The sequence below is a fragment of the Tiliqua scincoides genome, chromosome 1 (assembly GCF_035046505.1).
Source record: "Tiliqua scincoides isolate rTilSci1 chromosome 1, rTilSci1.hap2, whole genome shotgun sequence".
In the NCBI taxonomy this organism is placed as follows: domain Eukaryota; kingdom Metazoa; phylum Chordata; class Lepidosauria; order Squamata; family Scincidae; genus Tiliqua; species Tiliqua scincoides.
Window position 1 is genome coordinate 86,373,425 of NC_089821.1, and position 24,568 is coordinate 86,397,992.

At 40.5% G+C, this 24,568-nt stretch overlaps 2 protein-coding genes across 4 annotated transcripts in view; one reads left to right on the forward strand and one right to left on the reverse strand.

The window, feature by feature from the left end:
- RAB3GAP1 (RAB3 GTPase activating protein catalytic subunit 1) overlaps positions 1-19,729 on the forward strand; it is a 36,791-nt gene extending 17,062 nt beyond the window's left edge. For both annotated transcript variants that reach the window (XM_066611899.1, XM_066611901.1), the window contains 12 exons: positions 216-385; positions 3,767-3,865; positions 4,179-4,351; positions 4,882-4,936; positions 5,376-5,732; positions 6,121-6,258; positions 7,468-7,695; positions 9,199-9,295; positions 9,385-9,488; positions 9,587-9,702; positions 10,404-10,506; positions 17,845-19,729. In XM_066611899.1, the coding sequence (XP_066467996.1) occupies positions 216-385; positions 3,767-3,865; positions 4,179-4,351; positions 4,882-4,936; positions 5,376-5,732; positions 6,121-6,258; positions 7,468-7,695; positions 9,199-9,295; positions 9,385-9,488; positions 9,587-9,702; positions 10,404-10,506; positions 17,845-18,087 (1,883 nt within the window). In that variant the 3' untranslated portion in view covers positions 18,088-19,729. The remainder of the gene's footprint in view (positions 1-215; positions 386-3,766; positions 3,866-4,178; positions 4,352-4,881; positions 4,937-5,375; positions 5,733-6,120; positions 6,259-7,467; positions 7,696-9,198; positions 9,296-9,384; positions 9,489-9,586; positions 9,703-10,403; positions 10,507-17,844) is intronic.
- The window catches only part of ZRANB3 (zinc finger RANBP2-type containing 3), a 44,361-nt gene continuing 39,243 nt past the window's right edge, over positions 19,451-24,568 (reverse strand). For both annotated transcript variants that reach the window (XM_066611898.1, XM_066611897.1), the window contains exons 18-21: positions 23,470-23,616; positions 21,330-21,726; positions 20,268-20,399; positions 19,451-19,914 (exon numbers count right to left, since the gene is read on the reverse strand). In XM_066611898.1, coding sequence (XP_066467995.1) covers positions 19,816-19,914; positions 20,268-20,399; positions 21,330-21,726; positions 23,470-23,616 — 775 coding nt within the window. In that variant the 3' untranslated portion in view covers positions 19,451-19,815. The remainder of the gene's footprint in view (positions 19,915-20,267; positions 20,400-21,329; positions 21,727-23,469; positions 23,617-24,568) is intronic.

Consider the following 24,568-nt stretch of genomic DNA (forward strand, 5'->3'; position numbering starts at 1 on the left):
TGAGGGTGTACCTGCTCATTCCTTCAGGCCAGTATAGATCTGGATTAGGCAGCAGGTGGTGCTCTTGGATTTAGCAAAGCAGTTTTGTAGTTTAACTCTTTAATATCTCTCTTACTAAACATGATTTTAAGGGCAAATCTGGGAGGATACGGATGAAGATACGCAGGTCACAAGTAAATTGAATTGTGGTTCTGTAACTCATTTATGTTTGGTAGAGTCTGCTGATATAAGCCATGCTTTGTCAAAGCTCACGGAACCAGCACCAGTCCCAATCCATAAACTGTCAGTGACAAATATGGTTCACACTGCAAAGAAAAAGATTCGCAAACACAGAGGTGTGGATGAATCACCATTAAATACTGATGTTCTCAACACTATTCTTTTTGTAAGTAAGCTAAACTAAGTTGCATTTCATGATGTTGGTTTATAATATAGTCATGTCTCATTATACATGTGCTATGCTTGTGCATATTCAAATACAGGCATGCCCCGGTACTTGCGGGGGATAGGTTCCTGTCCCCCGCCCTCAGGTACCTGAAACTGCGGAAGAGGGAACGCTATGTTAAGTATAGGATCCCCCCATTATCTTACGTTGTTATTGTTTTACTTACAGGTCCTGAACAGAATGTAATGATCATGCTGGCAGGAGGCACAGTAGAGGCTGCTAACAGAGGCTGTAAGCAGGAAGCAGCTTCCTGTTGATGTTCTGGCAGTCTCTTACTCTATCCTGCCTCTAACTGCCTTATGTTCTGTTTAGGACCTTTGAAAGCCAGATTGTTAACATGTCAGGTAAACCAGGTTGTTAAAATGCAAACACGATAATCCTACAGTCCTTCAATTGATTTAGGAGGGGGTCATTTAGGGGGGCAGGAGGTCTGGTCTAGAGGGTAGAGCCTCCGTCTGCCTGAAGATAACATCCACAAGGTCGCCAGTTCGAGGCCACCGGCACCGTGCGACCTTGAAGCAGCTGACAAGCTGAAGCCGAGCTATTTCCATCTGCTCCGAGCCTGGGAGGATGGAGGCCAGAATGTGAAGCCAGATCGGAATGAAATACCTTGAATGTAGTGGTTCTTGAAAGAAAGAACCTTCTTTCAAATTGTAAAAATCCCTATTTAATAAAGGATTTAAATAAAGCCTGCCTATGTAAACCGCCTTGAATAAAGTCTTGAATAAAGACCAAGAAAGGCGGTATATAAATACCTGTTATTATTGTTATTATTATTTATTTATTAGTAGGGCCATTGGGGGATGTGATTCCCCCCCCATTGATAGCAGTGTGCCTTGTCAATTGTCAAAAAACTGATGGTGTGCCTTGACCATTTTAGTGCCTTGCCAGCGTGCCATGAGATGAAAAGGGTTGAAAATCACTGTGTCAGAGAAATAACACTGAGAGACAAGAGGACCAAAGGAATGAATCGGAATCAAGTGGAACAGACAATAGGAGAGTGAGGCAGGGACTGCATGACAGAGAATACCAAGAATGACGGGCATAAGGAGATGAGGAGGAGAGAGAGAGAGAGAAAGAGTTAAGAAAGAAGCACAGGTAGAAAAGACAAGCAGAGAGGAGGGAAAGCAAGGTGAGCCAGTGGAAAAAGAGAAGCTGGGCTAGAGACCCAGAGGACTTAGAGTAGAGGTGGAACAAGGGAGGAGGAGGCAGCAAGTGTTTTAGCACTTGCTAAAAGCAAGATCGCTAAAAGACATTGTTGCTTTCACAAGTTGTTAAAATGCAAACGCAAACAGTCCCTTAATTGTTCTGGTCTTTTCTCGCCTGATTGGTGCTTTTGCACTTTAACAGCCTGTGAAAGCTGCAAGATTTTAGCTGCTAAAATACTTAAGAACGTAACAACAGCCCTGCTGGATCAAGCTATAGGCCCATTTAGTCCAGCTTCCTGTATCTCACAGTGGCCCACCAAATGCCCCAGGGAGCACACAAGACAACAAGAGACCTGCATCCTGGTGCCCTCCCCTGCATCTGGCATTCTGACATAGCCCATTTCTAAAATCAGGAGGTTGCACATAAACATCATGGCTTGTAACCCATGATGGATTTTTCCTCCAGAAATTTGTCCAATTCCTTTTTAAAGGCATCCAAGTCAGATGCCATCACCACACCCTGTGGCAAGGAGTTCCACAGACCAACCACACGCTGAGTAAAGAAATATTTACTCTCCCAACACTCAGTTTTAGTCCCCTGATTCTGGTCTTGTGTGAGAGTGTAAAGAGCATCTCTCTATCCACTCTATCCTTCCCATACATAATTTTGTTTGTCTCAATCATGTCCCCCCTCAGGGCGCCTCTTTTCTAGGCTGAAGAGGCCTAGAAAGAGGCCTGCTTGCTGCTTTCACAGGTCCTAAACAGAACACAATGATCAGGCAGTCAGCTTCCTGTTACCATTCTGGCAGCCTCTCCTTCTATCGTACCTCTTGCCACCTGATCATCCCGCTCTGTTCAAGACCTGTAAGTAAAGCAAGAACAATGTGAGATAATGCCCCCCCATCTGCAGATAATTGAAACCATGGTTATGGGATCAGTGGATATGGGGGTCCGCCTGCATATGTGCTTGGCAACAGCAGCAAAAAAGAAGAAAAACAGCAGTTTCAATAATGCCCTGCCATCCCACTCACCGAGTATATGACCTGAATGAATGTGAGATGGAAGAATAAAGGTGCTGTTCCCTTCATTCCCTGTGTCTGTTTAGTTTTTAAAGAGACATTTTTACTCTGAAGGTAGTTTCAACTATTTGCAATTTACCCTGTATGCACCAACTCCAGAATGTAACTCTCGCATAAGATGAGTTCTGACTGTGTTTGCATTCTCTGTAATGTCATACTAATGGTTACCATTAATAGCAATGAACAGCAACAGTTTGTTCTAGAAGAAATAAGTAAACGGGCCTTTCTAAAGACAACTGTTGCAGTTGGGTCATTAACTATGCTTGTCTTATTACTACTACTGCTGTATTGAGGCCTCTGAAAAATTTCTGGTGAAAGATTCACTTTCTTTCAAGGTCAATCTGGTTTGCAGGACAGATGCATCCAACCTGCATGCTAACTAGATAGAATCCTCCATGCTTTGCTTGGATTTTCTTGACTCATATTTGTACCAGGCAGACAGAAATTTGTGTGTGCTCTTATTCCAGTGGAAAAAGATTAGTTTCTGTTCTTAGTAGAAACCAAAGAAATAGGTTATGGAGTAAAGGGTAAAGTATTACAGTGATAGCAAAACAAAGGTGTTTGTGGGATAAGGTAAGAAGTGCAAGGAATGGAGTTAAATGGGTCACTGAGACACTGGGGGGCAGTGATGGTATTTCAGGTTAGAGTGGAAATGGCGGCATTGATTATAGAGGGTGAAGTGAGGGAAGCTTTGATACATGATGGAAAAGAGGATAGAGTTGGATCATGTTAGTGGTAACTGTGCGAGGACATGGAAAGGGTTTGCTGGACCAGAAGATCAAAACAAAATGTGGGCTAGGGCTCAGCCAGGCATTAGCAGGGAATAGTTGATTGCAGGAAGTAGACAGAGGAGCTTGTTTTGTACTGATGAAAAGTAAGACTTGAAGCAAGTATGTCAACAAATGGCCCCAACATCTGTGACATCAATGTATAGTGTGTAGGTGACCTGGTCTCCTCCAAAACAGACTAAGGAAACAGTCAAGCCTTTAACATTGCTGCTGTAAAGTGTGATTATAGCACCTAATATTGGAGGAGTTATTAGAATGGCAAAGAGAAATAAATCTGAAAACTGACAGTATGATTTTCTCCTAAAGTACTTATTCCCTGATGCTGCTGACAAATCAACAGATGGATTTGAAGCTAGAACTAGTACTTCAATAGGAAGCCTTCCTCCTCCAGACAATGAAGACTACGTAAGTTCAAACTGTGTATTAGGAGCATATTCCTCGTTTTATTGACTTTTAAAATGACAAGAAATATTTCCACATTTTAATGACAGACAAGAAAGCAACAACCCAGAGACTTGGAATATGTAGTTTTTTTGCCTATCATATTTGTGCATACTAAAAAGATCGAATTCAGCCAAGATGACCCAAATACTATACCAAGTAAAGCTGTATTTTGTGACTTGTAAAAATTAAACACAGTTGCTTACTTGGAACAATTTCTTCAGCAAATCTTTTTTCATACATGGTTTGTCTTGCATTTTTCTCCTATGCTGTATAGAATCTCTACATCCAGTTTAAATCTGCTCCTTCAGATAGTTTAACTTACAAACTGGCCGTTTGTCTTTGTATGATAAACTTCTACCATGGTGGAGTCAAAGGAGTTGCACATCTCTGGCAGGAATTTGTCTTGGAAATGCGCTATAGATGGGAAAACAACTTCTTTATCCCAGGGTGAGTTGTATTAGTGAGTAGAATTTAGTTACAGCTGATAATAGATATGCTGCAATGATTCAACCCAGTGTCAGAGGAGAGCCAAATTTTGTTACTACCTCAGTGGCCTTGCAGACTGTCTATGTAGTCCCATATAAGTCAATGAAATCCTTCTGATTTGGTACATTAGTAGTAGCTGTTCTTCAATGAGCTTAAATGACATATGCTCAGTCACTGAGAGTTTAATGGACGAGATTGATAAATTGTGATGGATCAAAATATGAGCAATCCAGTGTGGGGCAGTTGTTTGAAGTAGGCATGGGGGCTCTTGTGTGTATTTGCAAGCAGATATTGTGATTGCTAGGTTGTGGCCTGAGACTGGTTGAAGATTATCATGCTTGTATGTGTTTTTTTTTTCCTTCTAAAATGTGATTCAAGGTCTTGCAGGTGGTTGTAGTATTATTATGAAGTAGTAAGTACTTCGTAAAATAATCAAAATGGTAGTATGAACCCATTATTGATCCATAGCAATAAATACAATTTCTTGTTAGGTTAGCGGGTGGTCCTCCAGATCTGAGATGTTGTTTACTGCACCAGAAGCTTCAGGTGAGTATTAGAAAATGCACAACATAACATACAAAATAATGGTTTTGTCGTTAAAAAAGTAATGGACCTTATTCTTAATCTTTATCATTGTAGAAGTTGTCCTAAGAAATGTAAAACGTATCTAACCATTACTGTATTTCTTGGATAGCTTATTAGCATTTTAGTATTCTTTGTAAATCAAATAAAAATATATAAATATTCATAATATTAATAGAAAGAGAATCTACTTTTTTGCTAAAATAAATTGATGTATTAAAGGAGAATTCCTTGTCTGTTTTGGTTTCCTGCAGTAAAAAATAGTAAAGAACTTGCCTATCTAAGTAGTAGGAACATGGTTTTGAAACTGTCTTTTGGTTTGTATTCTTGCATAAGTTGTATTGTGCGATGTAGCAGAAACGTAGCCATTATGGATGGATGTTCAATGCGCTTTCCTTTCCAGATGTTAAATTGTTGCATTGAAAGAAAGAAAGCAAGAGATGAAGGGAAAAAAGTAAACTGTTCTGATCGCTCCTCTGGTGACAGTGGAAGAACAATTGACAATCAGAAAGACAGTGATAAGGAAAAAGGAGAGGTAGGAAAATCTTGGGAGTCATGGAGTGATAGTGAAGATGAATTTTTCGAATGCCTAAGTGACACAGAAGAGCTTAAAGGAAATGGACAAGAAAATAACAAGAAAGGAGTTGCAAAAGAAGGCAGCAAAGAGACTCTAGTCTTAAAGCCAGAAGGCCGTCTACATCAGCATGGCAACTTGACTTTACTTCATCCTGGAGATCCTCTCTATGTTCCAGTAACACAGGTTAGACCATAAGAGCTTGAAAGTATTTCTGATTGTTTGACTATCACAAATTATATGAAAGGTTCTGAAGGGGTGATTTCATATGGACATTTTCACATAGTTTTGATTTTTTTTTCCACAGAAGAAATCTTGTCCTGTGGATGCTTCCATACCCCAGTGAGCCATTGGAATGCTGGGGAAGGGGGGGGGGACAGTTGCAGCAGTGGACTGTCCTCTTCTTTTTCTAGTGTTATTTTACAATCCTAGATATCATAAGAGCGAGGAAGCGGGCAAGCAATGCATCTAGGAATGGTTTAATAGGAAAGAAGAGGACAGATGGTGGTAGGGAGTAAGTGTAGCAGTGGACGTGATTGTGCAACTGTGTAAACTCCTGCTCACTTTCTTACAGGAACCAGCTCCTATGACTGAAGACCTGCTAGAAGAGCAATCAGAAGTATTGGCTAAGCTGGGAACATCAGCAGAGGGAGCCCATCTTCGTGCTCGCATGCAGAGTGCTTGTTTGCTCTCGGATATGGAATCTTTCAAGGTAATGGGAGGCAAAATAGGGTAATATGTTTTCAAAAGGAAAGCAAAAGAAGTTGTTGTTCTGTGGATATTAGCCTAAAATTAAGATGACATTATGACTTTTTTCCAAGTCATTTACTAAGACAACAGTCCTCTTGAAGTCAAACTAGTGTAGATATTAAATGACTTTGCAGTTCAACAGCTTTGACATTTTAGTATGTATAGTGACTAACAGCTCAATCCTGTGCATGTCTACTCAGAAGTAAATCCCTTTATGATCAGTGGGTCTTACTCCCAGGAAAGTGTGGATAGGATTGGGCTCTCAGGTTGAACCTCATGAGGTATTTAGTGTCATTTTAAAAAAAATGCTAGAGGAAATAATATGAAAAAGTATGTGTATGATGTCCTCTCCTGAATTATTTTGTTTTGTGGGGTTCCATGAACTAGTTGTACGCAGGATATTTTGTCTGTACTTCTTTTCAAAGCACTTGCACAGAAGTTAGCTATTAAAAGTCCTTTCTGATTTTTGAGTGGTTGTACAGATTGTCCCATAGCATTTTTCAGTGTTACTTAAATAACTTATGTAGTGAGTGATGTGTAGGCAAAGAAAATCCTTCATCTTAGAAGGTTTCAATTTTTTTCATCTGAAAAACATCCATTGTTTTACACGTGGGAAAATGAGTTTACACAAAGACATATGTATTATGATGGGTTAAATACAAATTACTCTTCCCTTTCTTGACAGAAGTGATCTGATTTTTCCCTTGGAAGAGGCTTCTGGGTTTTTCATTGTGAAAAGTAGTGATATCTTTTTATGCTGGGATCTATATCTTATTATCAAATAAGAAGCTGAGAAGCTGTTCTTAGATCTACAGCCTAGCTTTTGGGGCCATTTATAGCATATTTCTGTCTTCATCAATGTAAGAATATAGAATCATCTGCAAAATTACCCAAGGATTAGAATCTTCCTCTTGAAAAAGTTAGAAGCAAACCTGATTCTTGCATCCTGTGGAGCCAAGATTAGCAAAGAATCTGACTCTTCTCTCAAGATGACTGCTTTTACATCAAGCAGTCTTTTACCGTGTCCCATTCATACATCTTTTTAAAGCCGTACTGAAGTATAATGCCGTAGGCAGCCCCGAGTCACCCATGCCTCATTTGTTTGCTAAACAGGTTTTTCTTCAGAAAGGACATGTAGAAAAATAACGTGTGTTTCTTTTTGTAATCCTAGGCTGCCAACCCTGGTTGCTGCCTGGAGGATTTTGTGAGATGGTATTCGCCACGGGATTACATTGAAGAGGAAGTTGTGGATGAAAATGGGGTTGTAGTCATCAAGGGTGAGCTGAGTGCTCGAATGAAGATTCCAAGTAACATGTGGGTTGAAGCCTGGGAAACAGCAAAGCCAATTCCAGCACGGAGACAGAGGCGACTCTTTGATGACACCCGTGAGGCTGAGAAGGTGAAAATAAGAAATCATGCAAGATGTTTGTACTGTGGGATTTTCAAAATATATTGACAAGAATGAGGTAGTTGGTTTCCAGTTATACTCTGTCTTTTCTAGTTATGCCAAACTAGCATGATACTGGTGCTTTGCTACTGGGATGCAGGGAGAAGCAGAGCAATGCCTTCAGTGAGGGAAGCTAGACTGTGCCATACAACTCTCAAGCCAGTGTGCCCCCCCCCCAACTCTCCTCTCACTGGAACACAGGGATAAAGCAGAGCAAGGGCTGGCGATAGCACAAGTTCTCAGGAGAAAAACTTGTTAAAATCTTGGGGTAGCAGAACTTTGCACTGAGCCAGAAATACACTTCATTTCACTGTTCAGGATAAACACTAAAATGACTGTTATTTTACTGTTAGCCATACTGTTATTTTATCCTTGCCATACTGATTTAAAGAGTATTAAGTTAAAAGGGCCAACCTGGCCTCATTTGCCATGTAGGTCACAGGCCTATCTCAGACAGTAGCACAGGAAAAAAAGCCAACCTTGCCTAAGTAATAGGAAGCGTTCTATAATTCACTCCTGAACTTAGAATTGCCCCTTAGGGGTTGATTAGGGCAAAATCCTGAATTAACTTTTTAAGCATTTGTGTGGGTAACCTTTGTAAGCAAAAACCAAATCGATATCTCATTGGGCCTAAGAGATGTTATCATTGAAAACACATTTTACTCCTTTCCACCCCCTTAGGGGTCGAATTTCTAAAAATTCCTTCTTAGTGGGTCCTCATGTCATGGAAGCAATATATTCCCCAAATTTCATGTTTCTAGGTCCAGGGGTTTGGGCTGGGCATTGATGAGTCAGTCAGGACATTTGCTTTGTTATTTATAGATATCTGTAGTCTTGCTCGTGATATGGAAACATAATCTCTGGACTCACAACCAAGTTTTGATGAAATGTGTTAACAAATCCGAAGGCACTTGGATTGATAGCACTTCAGAACTGCAGATATCTTGAGCATGACATTTTCATAACTCTCATTTGTTAGGCCTTGTTTATCAGGTCAAAGACTCTTTCTTCCTTCTTTTAATTTACATCTGTTTTACTCAGACACTTCTTCCATTCAAAACCTGAGGCTGGTTGGTTGAAGAACACTGGTTTACAGCCTCACTTGCTTGATACTGTTCTTGCAGCACCTTCCAAAGGCTAGCATATTCATAGCTTTTAAATGTAGAATGTTTATCTCTACATTTGCTCTCAAATATTTTTTGCATTTTTTAGAATTTGGTCACTTTAGATTTCGTTGCTTTTGTCTTTTGTGTAACATTGGACTTGGTACCTGACAATAGAGAGCTAGGTGAACTAAAGGTCTGACTCAATAGATGGCATCCTCCTTTGCTGCTATAAATGCAGAATTGCTAGGACTCATTGGAAAGGTGTTGGAGTCTGTGGTATAGCATCAACCTGACAGAATACTAACAACAGAAATATTGTGGTGAAATAACCCTTTTATCATGTCTTCAGGTGCTGCACTATTTGGCAGTTCAGAAACCAGCCGATCTTGCAAGGCATCTTCTGCCTTGTGTCATTCATGCAGCTGTACTGAAGGTAAAGGAAGAAGGTAAATAACACTAGATAAGCAGTGCAGTGTGTTTGGGGCAAAGGTAAAGCTAGGACTGCAGCACATTTCTGCCATGTTTTTTCCAACAGAATTGCTGGAAGACATTTCTTCAGTAAAGAAGATAATTAAGCAGATAATCACCCATTCCAGTAAGGTCCTCCGGTTTCCTAACCCCGAAGACAAAAAATTAGAAGTAGGAATTTATCTTTCCTTATTTTTAAGTCTTTAAAAGAAAACTCTCTAAAAAGAATTTCAGGTGGCAATATGAAAAATGTTTTCTTTTTTACACAGGAAATCATTGGTCAGATTATGAGTGTGGAAGCCACTATTGCCCGAGCAAGATCACTGAAAGCAAAATTTGGAGTAGAGAAATGTGACCAAGAGGAGGAACGTCAAGATTTAGAAAGGTGGGTGGACTTGAACGCTCAGGTTTTGCAGGTTTATGGGTATCCAATTCCCTCACAGATCTGGCTCTAAGTTATGTGAAACACTTGCACTTCTGAGTGTAAGGTCTCTTTGGGTATATGTTAGAAATCAGGTATATGTTAGAATCCCCCACAGGCCTCAGAAAGCCACTTCTGGTTTGACAAGCAAACTGGAAGTGGCTTTTCCCCAGCATCCATGGCAAATCAAATCCATGGATATTGGAGGGTACATTATACATGCGTAGTACTTTTCACTTGAATCAGATTTGCATAACTAAGGGCACAATCCTAACCAGGTCTACTCAGAAGTAAGTTCTATTTTATTCAGTGGGGCTTACTCTCAGGAAAGTGTGGTTAGGATTACAACCTATGTCAGCAGCAAACCATATTTATATAATAATCAAGTTATGTGCATATATGTATAAATTAACCCCAACTAAATATGTAGAATTTTCTGTGTGAATGTCCTTGTAATACTCTGGTACTAATATACAGTAGTATATTGGCCTTTTCAGCCACGCTAGATGCTGTTTTAGAACTACCATTCAGAGTGCGATACCATAGTCTTCCAAAACTGAAGGATGCCAACCACAACGAATATACAGTATATCTGCTTTCAAAGATCTTACCTCTCCATCTTTTGCTGACTTTGTTCTCTCTCCTTTTTTTTTTTTAATTGTCAGATTTGTGAACTCTTTTCTGGAACAGCCCGAAGTATCTGTCATTGGTGCTGCAAGAAGTCCTGCTGGTACTATAATTCATAGGCTCTTTGTAAATTCGCAGAGGGTAAGCTGGATCTTTTAGGCATGTCTAATGTAGACCATGTAAGAGGATTACTTTGTGTTTTTTCTTAAGAAAGATGCTTGAATACCAGACTTTGAGAGAGCTTTCTTGCATAAGAATACTCTGGCTGTATTAGATCTTTAGCTAAATAGAAAAATGACAGCACATATTATGGATTGGTATGTTCCTCCAGCTACCAAACAAATGGTAGTTTGTTTTATGGGATAATTGTAGAAATTGAGGCATGTTGATGCTCGTTAAATGTATGTATGGTCTGTTTGTTGTAAATGGAATTCATTCAGATGAAATGTGCAATTGCTAGGTTCCGAGAACATAATCGTTCCTTTTTTGTAATGGCTAGAAGTAAATGATTTTTAGGTCTAATGCTTCAACAGATCATTTAATAGCTTCTAGAGTGTTGTGCTGTGTACATCTCAAAATCATATGCCATTAATTTAGCATCTGGGATCCCAGGAGGGGTCCAGATAGAAAGAGCTTAGGGAAGTAGCAAGCGGGGTTCAAGAACAGGCCCAAGCGGGCATAAGAAAGGGAGTGTGACAGAAGAAGAAAAACAGTGTGTGTGTGTGAGTAGACAGGAGAGAGTGGTACATGTTCATTAGCTACAATGGTGGGGAGGTAGTTCAGAAAGCAATGTGAAATAATAAGTCAAATCCAAGCCTACAAATTTCTGAATACCTTGGCTCCCTGAGTTATGGATGGCTGTGTTGCTGCTTTTACGCAGCTGCAATATATCCTTCGGTGGTGCTTTGTGTAGGCATGATAGAGCTAGGCTGGCAAAGGCTGGATGTTTCAGTTTAAATACAGGCCCTGGGAACCTAGCTTGTATTTAGGTAGGAGACTTGGTGTATGTACAGTGGACTCCCACTTTACAGTGGTAATCTGTTCTGAAAATACCGTTGTGTTGTGAAAATATTGTAATGTGAACTCAGTAACACATTGTTTTGGGGTAATTTGTTCCAAGACCTTGGAAACTGAAAGTGCTGCTAGAGAACAAAGCTACTGGCTGGGATGCTAGAAGGCTTGCATTTGCATCGACTATATTCTTCCCTCCGTACACACAGCTGTGATGTTAAAAAAGCTACTTATGATGCTTCCAAATACTTGCATTCACATCACTGATTGGCTTATGTGTCACCCACAAGGTCTTGTTGGAGACTGTGGTGAGCCCATTATAAAGTGAATAACTTAATGTGTAATGAACTTTGTTTTCCTGTGGAGAGTTCGTTGTCAAGTGAATTGATCATAAGGTGAAGCCATTGTAAAGTGGGAGTCCACTGTGTATTTATTGTATTTATGATTCATGATTAGATTAAAAGTGCTCCTTGCATGAGCAGAAAGCACTTTCACTGGTGCATGAAGAGCTTTAGATTCCTCTCCCTTTGCAGTTCCCTGTGATACTATGGATTATATCCCAACCTTTCTGTGCTGTGGCACTCCATGGCTAGAAGCAGTTGCATGCTCAGAATGGTATTTTGCACTTTTCTAGGTCTGATTCCAGAAACTTTTCAGGGTCATATAGGTTTCAGCAGGAACAGGGACAGGAAAACTCAACTACACACAGAGTTGTTTTATTCCAATCTTAAATTTTTGGTAGCAGGAATCACCATGGAACAGTTCCACATGGGAAAAAGCTCTCAAGGGATTGTAACTCAGTTGCTCCGTACCTGTGTTAAACTTGATTAGAATCAGGAAAGCGTACACACTCTTCATATGTATTTAAAAATAAAAAAAACACCATGTGACTCTGAAACCAGACACATTATAAAATGAAGCAATTTTAATCAGTAACTACGCATGAAATAACACAGTTTTGCCGCTTGTAGGAGTGAGAGGCGGGGTCTGTGTGTGTTGTGTGTGTGTGTGTGTGTGTGTGTAAGTGTGAAAGAGAGACAGAAAAACCAGGGAAATGTAGCCATGTTTCCTTTTTGGTTGATTGGCTTCCCCTTGTCACTTAGAGAACAATGTTTAGTTGATGGATGGTACTGTACTCTTTTTTTTATAGTCAGTATTCAACTAGCAGCCTTTATACTAGGTGTTCTTGTTTTAATTCAGAACTTTATTACATGAAATAAACTTTGTCCTAGTTTTAGGACCCAACAGGTTTAGGCTGACTTAATTATGCTGACTTGTATTACTATGTGCAGATTTTTAGTGCAGTAGTGAGTCAGGACTGTACTGTGAAAGCTTGGTTATTGAGATGCATCTAAAAACAAAAAGCTCCTTCTTGGAACACATCTGTGTTTGCTAATAGTCATTTTCTCAGGTGCTTTACATGATAAAATAAAATCGTAGACAACCTGTCATTTTAAGCGTGACAGATTGGCCAGTTTAAGAGCATAAAATGGCAAAATTTTGTTTTTTCTTTATTGCGAGCTGTAGTGCTCATGTGCACACATTTGAGCTGCCCTGTTCATTTTAGTGGTGGCAGTACCTCTTTTGCAAAGGAATACAAATGTGTATTGGCTGCCTCTTCTTTTTAAATGAATGGAGCTGATGGAGTTACTGTGCCCAATGGAAGCTGTGCTTGTACTATATAAAGTTACATCTGTTCAACAGAAAAAAATTGGATGTACTGCTGTATTGCTTAACATGACTTTGAGTTATCTGTACTAATTGTATCAGTGTGTTTTACATTTGTGGTGTTCTGCGTGTATGTCTTAGTATCTCCCTCAACTGCAGCCTATTCCTGAATGCAGGGCATGCTTCCTTTAAAGCAGAGTGTCTAACCCCAATGTGAGTCATTTCTGACTTGCCTTTCTTTCTATCTTTTATCACTGGTTCTCTCCCTTATCCAGCTGACTGAGTCTTCTGAGGAGGTAACTGGATTTTTCCCTAATTTTCTAGTCATCTGCCTAACTTCATGTAGATGCATAGAAGTGAATGCTTTAGTGGCACAACAGCTTAATTGACCACGACTACTGTCCCATTTGCATACTCAGACCATTAAAACAGTTTCATGTTTCCAATTTCTATCAAGATTTTTAATTTGCTAGTTTTGAAACCAGTAGGTTGTGGAGATTATAATTGAAAAACTGAATCTTAAAATGGACATCTGGTGGGTTAGAAACAGTGTTTTTGAAGTTTGAATGCCTATTGCAGAGTTGTCTTGTTGGAAATATACTGGGTCCTTATGACATCTTCAGACATGGTGTGAATGTGTGTGAATTTTTTGACTGAGGACCAAGCATATTGTAAAGACATTCCACAACCAACCACAGCATTTGTATACTGCCTTTCTCACAGACTCACAACACATTGTGAAACTTACAGACTCATTGTGAGACTTACCAACTCAAGGCAGTTCACATAGGCAAGCTATATTTAAAATGAGTTTTTACAAGAATTGTTCAGGTGGAATCTTTCATGGGGGTGCTCAAATCTGAGCTTCCTACAGGAGCAACTTCAGGTTGGCCAAGATGTTAATCAGTCTTGCTTGGAAGCTGACTCTATACTCCTTTGCATTCTGGATTCCACAATCTTGTGGCATTGCTTGTGAGTCCATCACTCTTTCACAGTCATAGGTCACAACAGCCACTCCTTCTGGCTCTGTCTTCTCACAACAGCTTGTCAGCTTTTTTTTTTTTCCTCTCATCTTCCAGTCTCACCCAATTTTCAACCCGGACTGCTCCTGCTTAGTATCTTTTGGGCAACAGTCAGCTCAACCACCAGACCATGCCTCTTTCCCCAACATATCAAACTATGCAACTGTTATAAAAACACTGGTTCCACATTCATAGCTGAAAGTGACATTTGCTGCTTTAGTGTTAGAGGTATTGGATTGGAGAAGTATGAACAGGATCCAGAGAAGTATGAACAGTCTTTGCTCATACAAGTGGACCTTTTCACACTCTCCTCTGCACCACAGCCCCTTAAAACTTTGCTCTTGAGGGCTGGGGAACCCACAGGTATAGGGAGCAGGATGCTGCAGCTTGAGGTGGGGGGAATCTGTATAAATGGGGGGCACCTTGCACAAGGGCTCTTCTGTTCCCGAAATGTACCTTGGGATCCAATCCTGTTTTGTGATGAACCTGGTTAAATGAGCACTTTATCTTGTGAAATAGTTGTCAAGTAGTTGTCCAATCACTTCGAAAGAGGGATGGCTTCAGAATACTTCCCTCATTCTGGACCGAGGGTTTTGTGTAAATTAAGACAGCAGATCTTGGGGATGGTTAGTTTGTAGTAAGGAGGGAGCTTAGTTTCCTTGTAGAGCACATGCTTTGTATGCATGAGCTCCTAAGCTTGGGTCTCAGCTACCTCAAGTAGCAGGATTAGGAAGGACCACTTCTGGTTAAAGCAGTGTTTCCCAAACTATGGGTCGCAACCATTGGGTTGCGAGCCAGTTTTTGGTGGGTTGCGAAAAGTTTTTGAAACATTAAAAAAGCTTTGCAGATACCCTTGTCCAGTGGAATGCTAACCTGTGATATGAAGTAATCTTCATGCCCCTATTTTAAAATGTCACATTTTTCTGATTTTCTCTAGTAAGTGAACCTAGTTTCAGCCTTTTGTTTGGCCTAGAAGCCCCTAATTGTACATCTTGCTCTCTAGCCTTCAGTCTTCTGGGTACCCTGGAATAACTGTAAAGGTTTGATGGAACAGTCCTTGAACTGCATTTCTACAGAGTGTAACAAATGTCTACACACGCATACTATGTGGGAGGTCTCTCAGGTGCACAAGACCCAATTAATTAATTAATTAGTTAATTAGTTAATTAAACCTTTTTTCTAAACCTCTTTTTTTCTAGTGCAGTGGTTGTAAAACTGACAACTGCTGTGCATGGAAAAAGCAGTCCCTGTTCGGACCTGCTCTTAATGTTTCTGGGTAGACCCGACTGCCTTGAGTCATTACAGTAATTGGGGGAGCTTTGTGTGAGCAGTGCAGCAAAACAGTAATCGCTGCTAACATAGGGGAGGGATGCAGCACTATGCCGGATCTGACCTGTGGGCCATGTTTGGTGAACGCTAGTCTAGTGGGTCATGATAGATGGTTTTTAAATTGGATCCCTATGCAAAAAAGTTTGGGAAGCACAGAGTAAGTGGATGTAGACTTAGAAAGATTAATGGTCTGATTTATTAGAACAGTGGCTCTCAAACTTATTGCACCAGGACCCACTTTTCAGAATGACAATCTATCCAGGACCCATTGGAAGTGATGCCGTGGTCGGAAGTGACATCATCAAGCAGGAAGTGCTTTCCTCAGTATGCAGCCTGCAATGAAAGTGCCTGTGGCAAGCACTGAAATTGCACCATTTTCCTTAAATAGGTGGGCTATAAATAATTAAATAAATCAAAATAAATTATCAGTATTAAAGTAAAACAAATAAATAAGGGGAGCCAACCCTATTTCACCAAGTGAATTCTCGCTGTAGTCTGCCTGCAATAATCTCAATCAGTAAGATTTTCAGCCCTATCCAGTGCCCAGTTCAGTGTGATTTGGGACAAAATCAGCTTTAAATCAAACATTTTTGTGTTTTTGGACTACAAAACTTCTTTGTTAACACCATTAAAATCCCAGAGTGATGAGGAGAGGAAATGAGGCTCCACTGAGGCAAGGAGAGGATATGGGAAAAGACAGCAACCCTTTCCAATAAGGCAGTGATTCCCAAACCACTGGAATCCACTTTTTAAAATGGCAAACTGTTAGGACTCACCTAGCTCTGAAAGACTAAAAAAGAAAAAAATTCACCTTACCAGCTGAAGCCTCTGTTTTTATACTTTTTGGGGCGGGGGGTGGGGGGTGGGAATGACTTCTGGAGAATTTGTTGAGTTCCATATTTATTAAATCAGGACCATCCTGATGGTCTTGCATTCCCCTTCACCTGCTCTTCAACACAGCCAAGGCATGTTGGCTTACTCATGTGTAAATGCGAACATGTAGCTTAGTTTCGCTTTCTATAGGCTCAATACATTTGTCAGCTTGGAGGGAGGGACTTCCTTCTCCAATGTTTTTGGGGAGCTGCAGTCATCAGATTGGAACCATTCTGGTTGTGTTGGATTCCTCTCAGCCTGCCCTTCACAAAGGACCAAGGCATGTTTGTCTACTCACAAAGTGTGGCTCAGTTTCACTTTCCAGAGGGCTCCATGCATTTTCCTTTTGTTTTTTGTTTGTCAGTTTCAGCTTCACAACCCACCAACAATCAGGTCACAACCCATAGTTTAAACAGGGGTGCCCATACCCCGGCCTGGGGGCCACTTGCGGCCCTCAGGGGTTCCCAATCAGGCCCTCAGGCAGCCCCCAGTCGCCAATGAGTCTCTGGCCCTCCCGAGATTTGCTGGAGCCCATGCTGGCCCGATGACCTCTCACCTGAGCTGTGGGATTAGGGCTCCCTCCACTGCTTGCTGTTTCACATCTGTCATGCAGCAGTAAAGGCTGCCCTTTCTTTGTGCAAGGCCTTTTCTAGGCCTTGAGCTACTGCAAGACTTTCATTCATTCATATAAGTTCCATCTCTAATAAATTCATTTATGATGTGGCCCTCCTGCCAAAATGTTTGGACACCCCTGGTTTAAACAATGCTGTATTAGAACAAAATGCTTTAAGCCTAAGTTTGCCTTGGGGTGGAATTTGTGTTGCAATATGTTTGATTTTTTTTTTCCTTTGGAGACCAGTATGAAATGGGTCAAGGCCTGCTGTTGATACTTGACAGAAATGCCATCTTGTTTGTGTGGACCCATAGTACTGTGTATTGATGCTTTTGTAAAAGCACTAGTCAGTGTTGTAGAAGTTCAGTAACCTTTAGATTGAGTTCATTTTTGTAAAGTTTCTTTACCCTTTTCACTCCATGCAGCCCTGAGAAACTTATTAGTGAGATCCTCAGTTTGGGATGAAACTTAAGGGAACTACAGGGGCCAAAGCCTGAAAATTGGTGAAGGTACCTTCCAGAAGTGGAACTTTGGATCTGAAAGATGCCTCTACTCAATTGGAGGGGGGGGTACTTTCTCTCCCATTTGCCTCAACATGTGTTGTTTTGACAGCTTCCCAACTCCCAGGAGTGAAGGAGGAAGAAGGGGATGGGAAAGATGCCATGTGGGAACATTGCTGTGTTCCCACTTCTTAGATGTAACTCCATAAAATGCAGGAATGTGTGCTGCCTCCTCCTCTACCTCTTCCCTGTCTACCTCAGATCAGAAAGCCAGTGACCATTGTTCTACCATCATCATGCTCATTTGATAGTCCCTTGGGTATGGATATATATAAAATCTGTGTTGCACTGTTAGTAAAAGGTCAAGTCTCACTACATGTCTCAAATGCCAGTCAGTTCTCCCATGTAAAAATACAAATGAAGCAAGCATGAGTTACTAATAAGCCTTCTGGATTTTGTTTAGGTTGCCACAATGATGCCGCTCGATGAAGAACTAAAGAGGTCTGGTTCTTTAGATGAGAAACGTTTGAATGCTGGAGCAGCTGCAGATTTCCCACCCCCAGCAGGACGTGAAGTTATTTTACGTACAACTATTCCACGGCCTGCCCCTTACTCTAAATCTTTGCCTCAGCGAATGTACAGTGTTCTTACAAAAGAGGACTTCCGACTTGCTGGTGCATTCTCATCTGATACAACGTTCTTCTGATATCACTATCAAGTCCATTGACCTTGCATTTTATTCTAGTGAAGTAAAAGATCTTGAGATAATTCTAGTGTAAGTAGTGATCCAGACGAATGTCTTCAAAAGACAAGTAGCATGGACAATGCCTATTGCTAATATTTGAATGAGATGGTTATAGAGTGGGAGCAGTTCCTTCTATCTGTAGCTGTTATACAGGACTTCATATAAGTGCTTCTGTGGGAAATGTGGTTCACGGTTACTGATTTTCAGTTGCCACTCATATGTCAAGTGCTTTGTTCACAGGGGTAATAATACAGTTCTGTAATAGTTCCATCTGGCATAAAAGCTTATGCCATTATGTTTTTATGCTTCAAAGCTGTGCATTGTGTAAAATGCCACAGTAAGTGGGTTAAAGCTGTATTAAACCTAAAATAACTAAGAAGCTGGACCAAGATTTAAATTCTCTTTATGTGAATAAAAATTTTCATATACTTCCACCAGCATTTTCATTATAGGATGAACTTTACTAAAGCTGGAAACCCTTGTCTTCTGTTTCTCAGAATCATACATGAAAATCTTTTCAATACACATACAAGCAATTAATACAGTGGTTCTATGTGTGTTTTTAGCATCTTATTTGTATTGAATGTCTCATGAAAAGGGGACTGTTCTTAATGGCAATGTGTTAAGTCCTTCATGCTTAAACTTCCTTGTTCACTATGAACTTTAATACAAAGCTGTTCAGCAGCTTCTACTTTGTAAAAAGCTTTGGGCTTTTGCTACTGTTTTACAACTAGAGGTAATTATCCCCTATAGGTTTAGTCCAAGCTGCTGCTCTTTCTTGGTTGCAATCAGGAGGGGACTGAGCACTACTATAGTCTTGTTATTTTTGGAGCTGGATTTGATATGCTGTAGTACTGCTGCTCCGCAAAACAAATTTCCTTGTGTGTACCACGAGTGTCTTCTTTAGGCTTAGGCAGGGGCAGTTCTAAATAAAAATGAAATGTTCTTCCCCTTTTTGCTCATGTTCTTAATTCTCAAACTTCTATACCATCTTTAGTGTTTTATTATAGAAAAACCTAATGCCAAAATAAAAAATTTTCACTGAGGCCACAATCCTATCCCCACTTACCTGGGAATAAGCCCTATTGACTCTAATAGGACTTACTTCTGAGTAAACATGCATATGATTGGGCTCAGCCGCAGACTCCTGCAACCACCTTGCCAGGGGCAAAGCTCCGTGATGGCGCCCCCTGCGCAGAAATGTGCCTCTGCCCACGTCGGGGAAGCCTCTGTGAGGTTCCCTGACGCTATAACCTGTAGTTCTGGTTTTCTGGAAGCACAGTTCGCACCCTCGTTGGGAGCCTCAGAGGCTTCCATGGGTCCTAGTGGCTGGTGCCTGGGGCTTTTGCCCTGTTGCGGTCTACAGCAAGTATGCAACTGATTGGGCTGAGTAGAATAAGAGTTACAAGAAAGACGTTTAAAGCCAAAATGGCATTTAATATATACAGGACAATGGCAACTTAAGTGTAACAGCAAATTGTTTGAAATACTTGAACATTAAGAAGCTAAAGCTAAGCTGTGTGACTTAAGGTTATCAATCCACTTTTCTAGTATTGCCTGACATATTCATATCTGACATAATAAAAGCTATGAAGAAGTTTAATAGTATTCTTTCATCCAGAGAGTCTCTCAAAGTGCATGATCTGTGTCAATCTGTTCAATGTACACACAACTTGGTATTATGCAATTTTATAACTTCACAAAAAATTTGGTAATATCAGAGCTGTATTTTGAAGCCACATCTTGTCTCTTCATTTGGCTTCTCTCTTTAGCTTGCTTTGCAGTTCTCTGAAAAGGAATAATAGAACAGGCATAAATCAGTTTTCCACATTACACATACACAATTAGGATCTTGTGGTGGCTTAAGAGCTTGCCACCCTTAAGTTATCACTATAAGCTGGTCTTTGAAAAGATGGTACCCTCTTGTGTTAATGAGCTATGGGGAGCAAGACTCAGATCAGGCAACATACAGTTATTTTCAAAATCCTTTCTTGCTGCTGGCATTATGCCCTTGTTTTGGCCTCAAATTGGACCCCTTGTGTCTTAGCAGTTGACCAGTGCTCAACAGAGAAATTGGATACACAGGACCAGAGGTCCTTGCACTAATTTCTGGGTCTCACCAATGTGTTTAGTTTACTCACCTCTTTGTGACAAACTGTACACAGTGTTTGTAAGTTTTCTAGAGAACACTGTCCTCCTCCACTATAAACAGGCTTGATATGATCCACTTGCCAGAAGTGACCTTCAGTTGGGTTCAATATAATTTCATTTAACTGCAATTAGATACAATATCAGAGGATGAGCTACTAAAGTTTTGCTGTTCACCACCATTTTCTTCAACAGTCTGATTATCCAGTTGGTTTAAGGAGTCAGCCCCTAGTCCTTCAGAATTACAAACATGAAACTATCCACCCAATTATAAGTAGGTTAAGAGCACAAGAATGTCATTAAGCAGGCCAGAAGTAAACTTGCTGTTAGGCCAATTAATTAAAACTTGTACAGTTTCAGGTATGGAGATGTTCAGAATAAAGCTAAATACAGATGCATCAGTTCTCTCCTATTAAAGAGACAGCTAAAAGTAATAAAGCTGGATGTTAAGCATCCTGTCAATTATATTATAAAGCATAATGTCAAATTTTTTATTTTATTTATTTAGGCCTTGTCATTGATTTGACAGAGTGAACAGTTTACTTTATCTGCAGTCAAAATAGCGGCCCACAATTTTGGATTCTTAGTTCAGATACTTAGCAGTTTTCAAGACTATGTATCAAGTTAAGATAAAATATAACTTCAAAGTAAATACAGACAGCAAAAGTCCTAATTGAAAGCAGCATGACCAAGATTCCACAGCACCACCCTCAAGTATGCAGACAACATAAGTTCCTGGCAAACTACCATCTGGACACTAATGCTCTATGCCTAAATGGAATTTTATATTTCATCTGGCTGTCACATAGAATTATCTCTTTATATACCACCCTTCTTCCATACATAGCATGTTTCTTCCAAAGAACTTAGGGTAATGCACATGGCACTCTCCTACCCCTTTGTCCTCACAATCACCCTATGAGGCAGGATAGGTGTTGGTGACTGGCCTAAAGTCACCCAGTGAAGATCATGGCTAAGTGGGAATTTGAACCTGGGTCATGTTAATCTAAAACCAGCACATGAAATGCCTAATGATATTTATAGCCTAATCTTACCTGTGCCAAAGGAAGCTTGGACATCCACGAATTCTCTAGGAGACTTTTACGTTGATTCTTTGAAGCATCTCTGACACAGAGATAGAGCTCATGGGCATTCAGACCACACATCTGACATACCCCATGTTCTGTTTCAAATACTTTTGTTCTTAAGTAACTCTGACTAGAGCGGATCAAGAAGTCATCCTGGCATTTATATGAACAAAACCGTGTATCCCAAGCAGTAGCTATGGACATTTTGTCTGGCTGGACTGTTGGTTTTTGGCATCTGAGGCAAAGTGGATTTCCTTCTTGATCTACAGCCTGCAAATAGCCTTTGCCTAAGGAATCCTCAGTAGTATCAGCCTGCTTGGAGTCTGTATCCTGAACTGGCCAATTCCCATCTTCTGAAGTCAACCTGTAATAAAACAGGCAGATTCTTGACAATTCCCTGAATATCATTTTTCATACATACTTACATACATACAGACTCAAAAGGTAAATCTACGTCCTTATACCAGAAGTTTCCCTAATTGTGTGTTATAATGGGTCTCCAGTGGTGTCATGGGCTGCATGCTGGCCAAGCTGTTTGGCAGCACGAGTGCAACAGGTCGCAGAGCAGAGGCTCTGCTCTGTTAGCCAAGGACCCTGTGTGATGTGTTTTGGGTCCACCCTTCCTTCCTGACCATTTTTACACCAATTTTCAAGTGCTTTCCTAGCTATGATCCAGAAACATGTGCCAATGACATCATTGTGTTGCACATCATCAGCACTTACTTCCAGGTTCCTCAACAGGCACAGTCAGGAAAAGGTGACACATCACAGGTAAGTTGGGAACTGCTGCCTTACACTGAAGGGCTTTTGAAATCATAACTTTTTCAAGATACACATTTTTCTTGCATGCATGAAAATACCCAAGGAGGAGACAAGACTGGTCCCTAGCCAAAGAAGCAGTTACAGGAAGCTTACTTTCACTCTTCCTGTCAGAAATTACTCTGCCTGTAAGCTGCAGAACTGAAGGAAATCACACTCTGTTCTGCCAAAGGACTAAGGGCTTGAGCCAATGTGGGCTGACACTGGGTGTCATAAATGTGCTGTAAAACCCATTTATGGCACCCTCAGAGTAAGCAGAGCCGGTGCTGGGCCATTTTGGCACCACTGCTCCTCTGGGTGTGGGGCAGCTTAGAATTGGATTGCCCAGTGGTGGTTTGTTGGGGTGGGGAGATTTGATGGAAATGCAGGGTAGAAATTTAAACAAATGTATTAAATAATAATAATAACAATAACAATACTAACAACAACAACAACAACTGGGTATTTATATACTGCCTTTCTGGTCATTGGATTACTTCTCTGACTTTATTCAAGGCGGTTTACATAGGCAGGCTGTTTCTAAATCCCAGAGGGGATTTTTACAGTCATAGAAAGGTTCTGTCTTGCAAGAACCACACAACATTTCAGATGGATCTTTCTGGTCTGGTATCACTTCTGGCCTCCAGTGCCTCCCACGCAGGCTGACAAGCAGCTCCTTCATCTCTCACATGAAGGGCAGCCAAGGCGCTTCTTCACTCACACCAAAGAGCAGGTGGAATAGCTCAGTTTGTCAGCTGCTTCAAGGTCTCACATGCACATGCTTAGTTTGAGTTGTCAAATTTTGCATGTTTCTGCAGTATTTATTTAAAAGATTTCTATTCCAACTTCCATATGTTCAAGATGGATCACAACTAGAAGTACTAATACAGTGGATAAAAACGTGAACAAAACTATTCAAGAGCAATTTTCATTTGAATTACTTCTTTTGAGGAACCTCTTATGAGAGAGAGAGAGAGAACACTAGCACTCTTTATATTATAATGAAAGGCAGCAGTAGGAAATTCTGTTTGAGTATATTTAAAATGGAGTAACTCATGTGCTTAAATCCCACACACCACACTTTCTTGTACAGTTTCTCTCATTGACAAAATCTACCCAGCTATCAAATGCTGCCAACAGTTTGAGAACAAGGAGCTTAGAAACTGGTGCAACTTAAGGATTGTCGTTTATAGCTGATTAGTTGTTAAGGTGTTAGAAGATGATTGTTTTTGTTCATTTCAGCAAGTTGAAAATCTAAAAGAAGAGGTCACAGAACTGCTGGCATAAACAGTGGCACAGCTAAACTTACTTTATAGGATGTTTGTCTTGTTCTCTGGCAGAAGCAGCATGGGTTTTCAAGGCAACTGTAGGGTCTTTGCTAACTACACGAACACTGCCTCCGCTGTTATCAACTTTCTTTAGTGATGCTTTGGCGATATCCTCTTTAGTTACATACCTAGAATCACATTAATGTTCCTTTTTAGCCTGTAGTTCAACACAGCAGTTGAAATATACAACTCACTAGCAGATGTCTCCCCAAAGAATTCCTATCTTCTAAATGCAGCATGAAAAAATTAGATCACTTTCAAACACTGATCTCTGTTTGGTTTTAACATCTATTAGTCATGCATTACAATTATTTACATTGGTTTAAATACTATCTGAACAGGGAAGTCACTGTTTTTGCTAAAGTCAGACTGTAACTGTTCCCCATCCCACATACCTTCCTGACATTTTCTCACACAAAAACATGAAAAAATAGTAATCATTTCTTCAGACACGCTCTTCAAGAAAAAAATGTGATTAAGGAATTACATTTGCTGACTTTGGCAAACTCATTGGGAGGTGAACCACCTGCATGTTTGCTAATGGTGGCTTTTACAGTAACCCACATGGGCAGAACACTCAAGACTTTTCAGCATGGAAGCAACTGTAAGAGCAGGAGCAATAGCATCCCAAGGCATATTCAAGGCCCAGAAACCCCTACCTCAGATCAACTAAGAAGCTGAAGTGGGGCTCTCTCATCAGCTAGAGTTTGCAAGTCCCATCCTTTCCTGTCCCTCCCCCCCATAGGGTTTTTGTACTTTGCACAGCCTAGCAATAAACAGAAATTTAGTAGAGAATGTTTCTGAGCTGCATGCTGGGAAAAGCTTCATTAGCTCAATTTCTGCTTGTTACATGTTTATTAAAGGCAAAGGAGGCTTGCCAGAATAAAAAAAATTCTTCACCTCACAGCATATGAGTTAGCTTCATTGTGTAAGCAGCATCTATGCATTTATCTATGCACTTCTGAACTTATTTTGTTTGTTGCTTTGTGGGCTAGAACACCAAAGATAGTTGTTGGGGTGGGGAATAACATCTGAAAGTCTTCTGCTTCCAGCTATGGTCTTCAAAGCAGAAAATGCCTA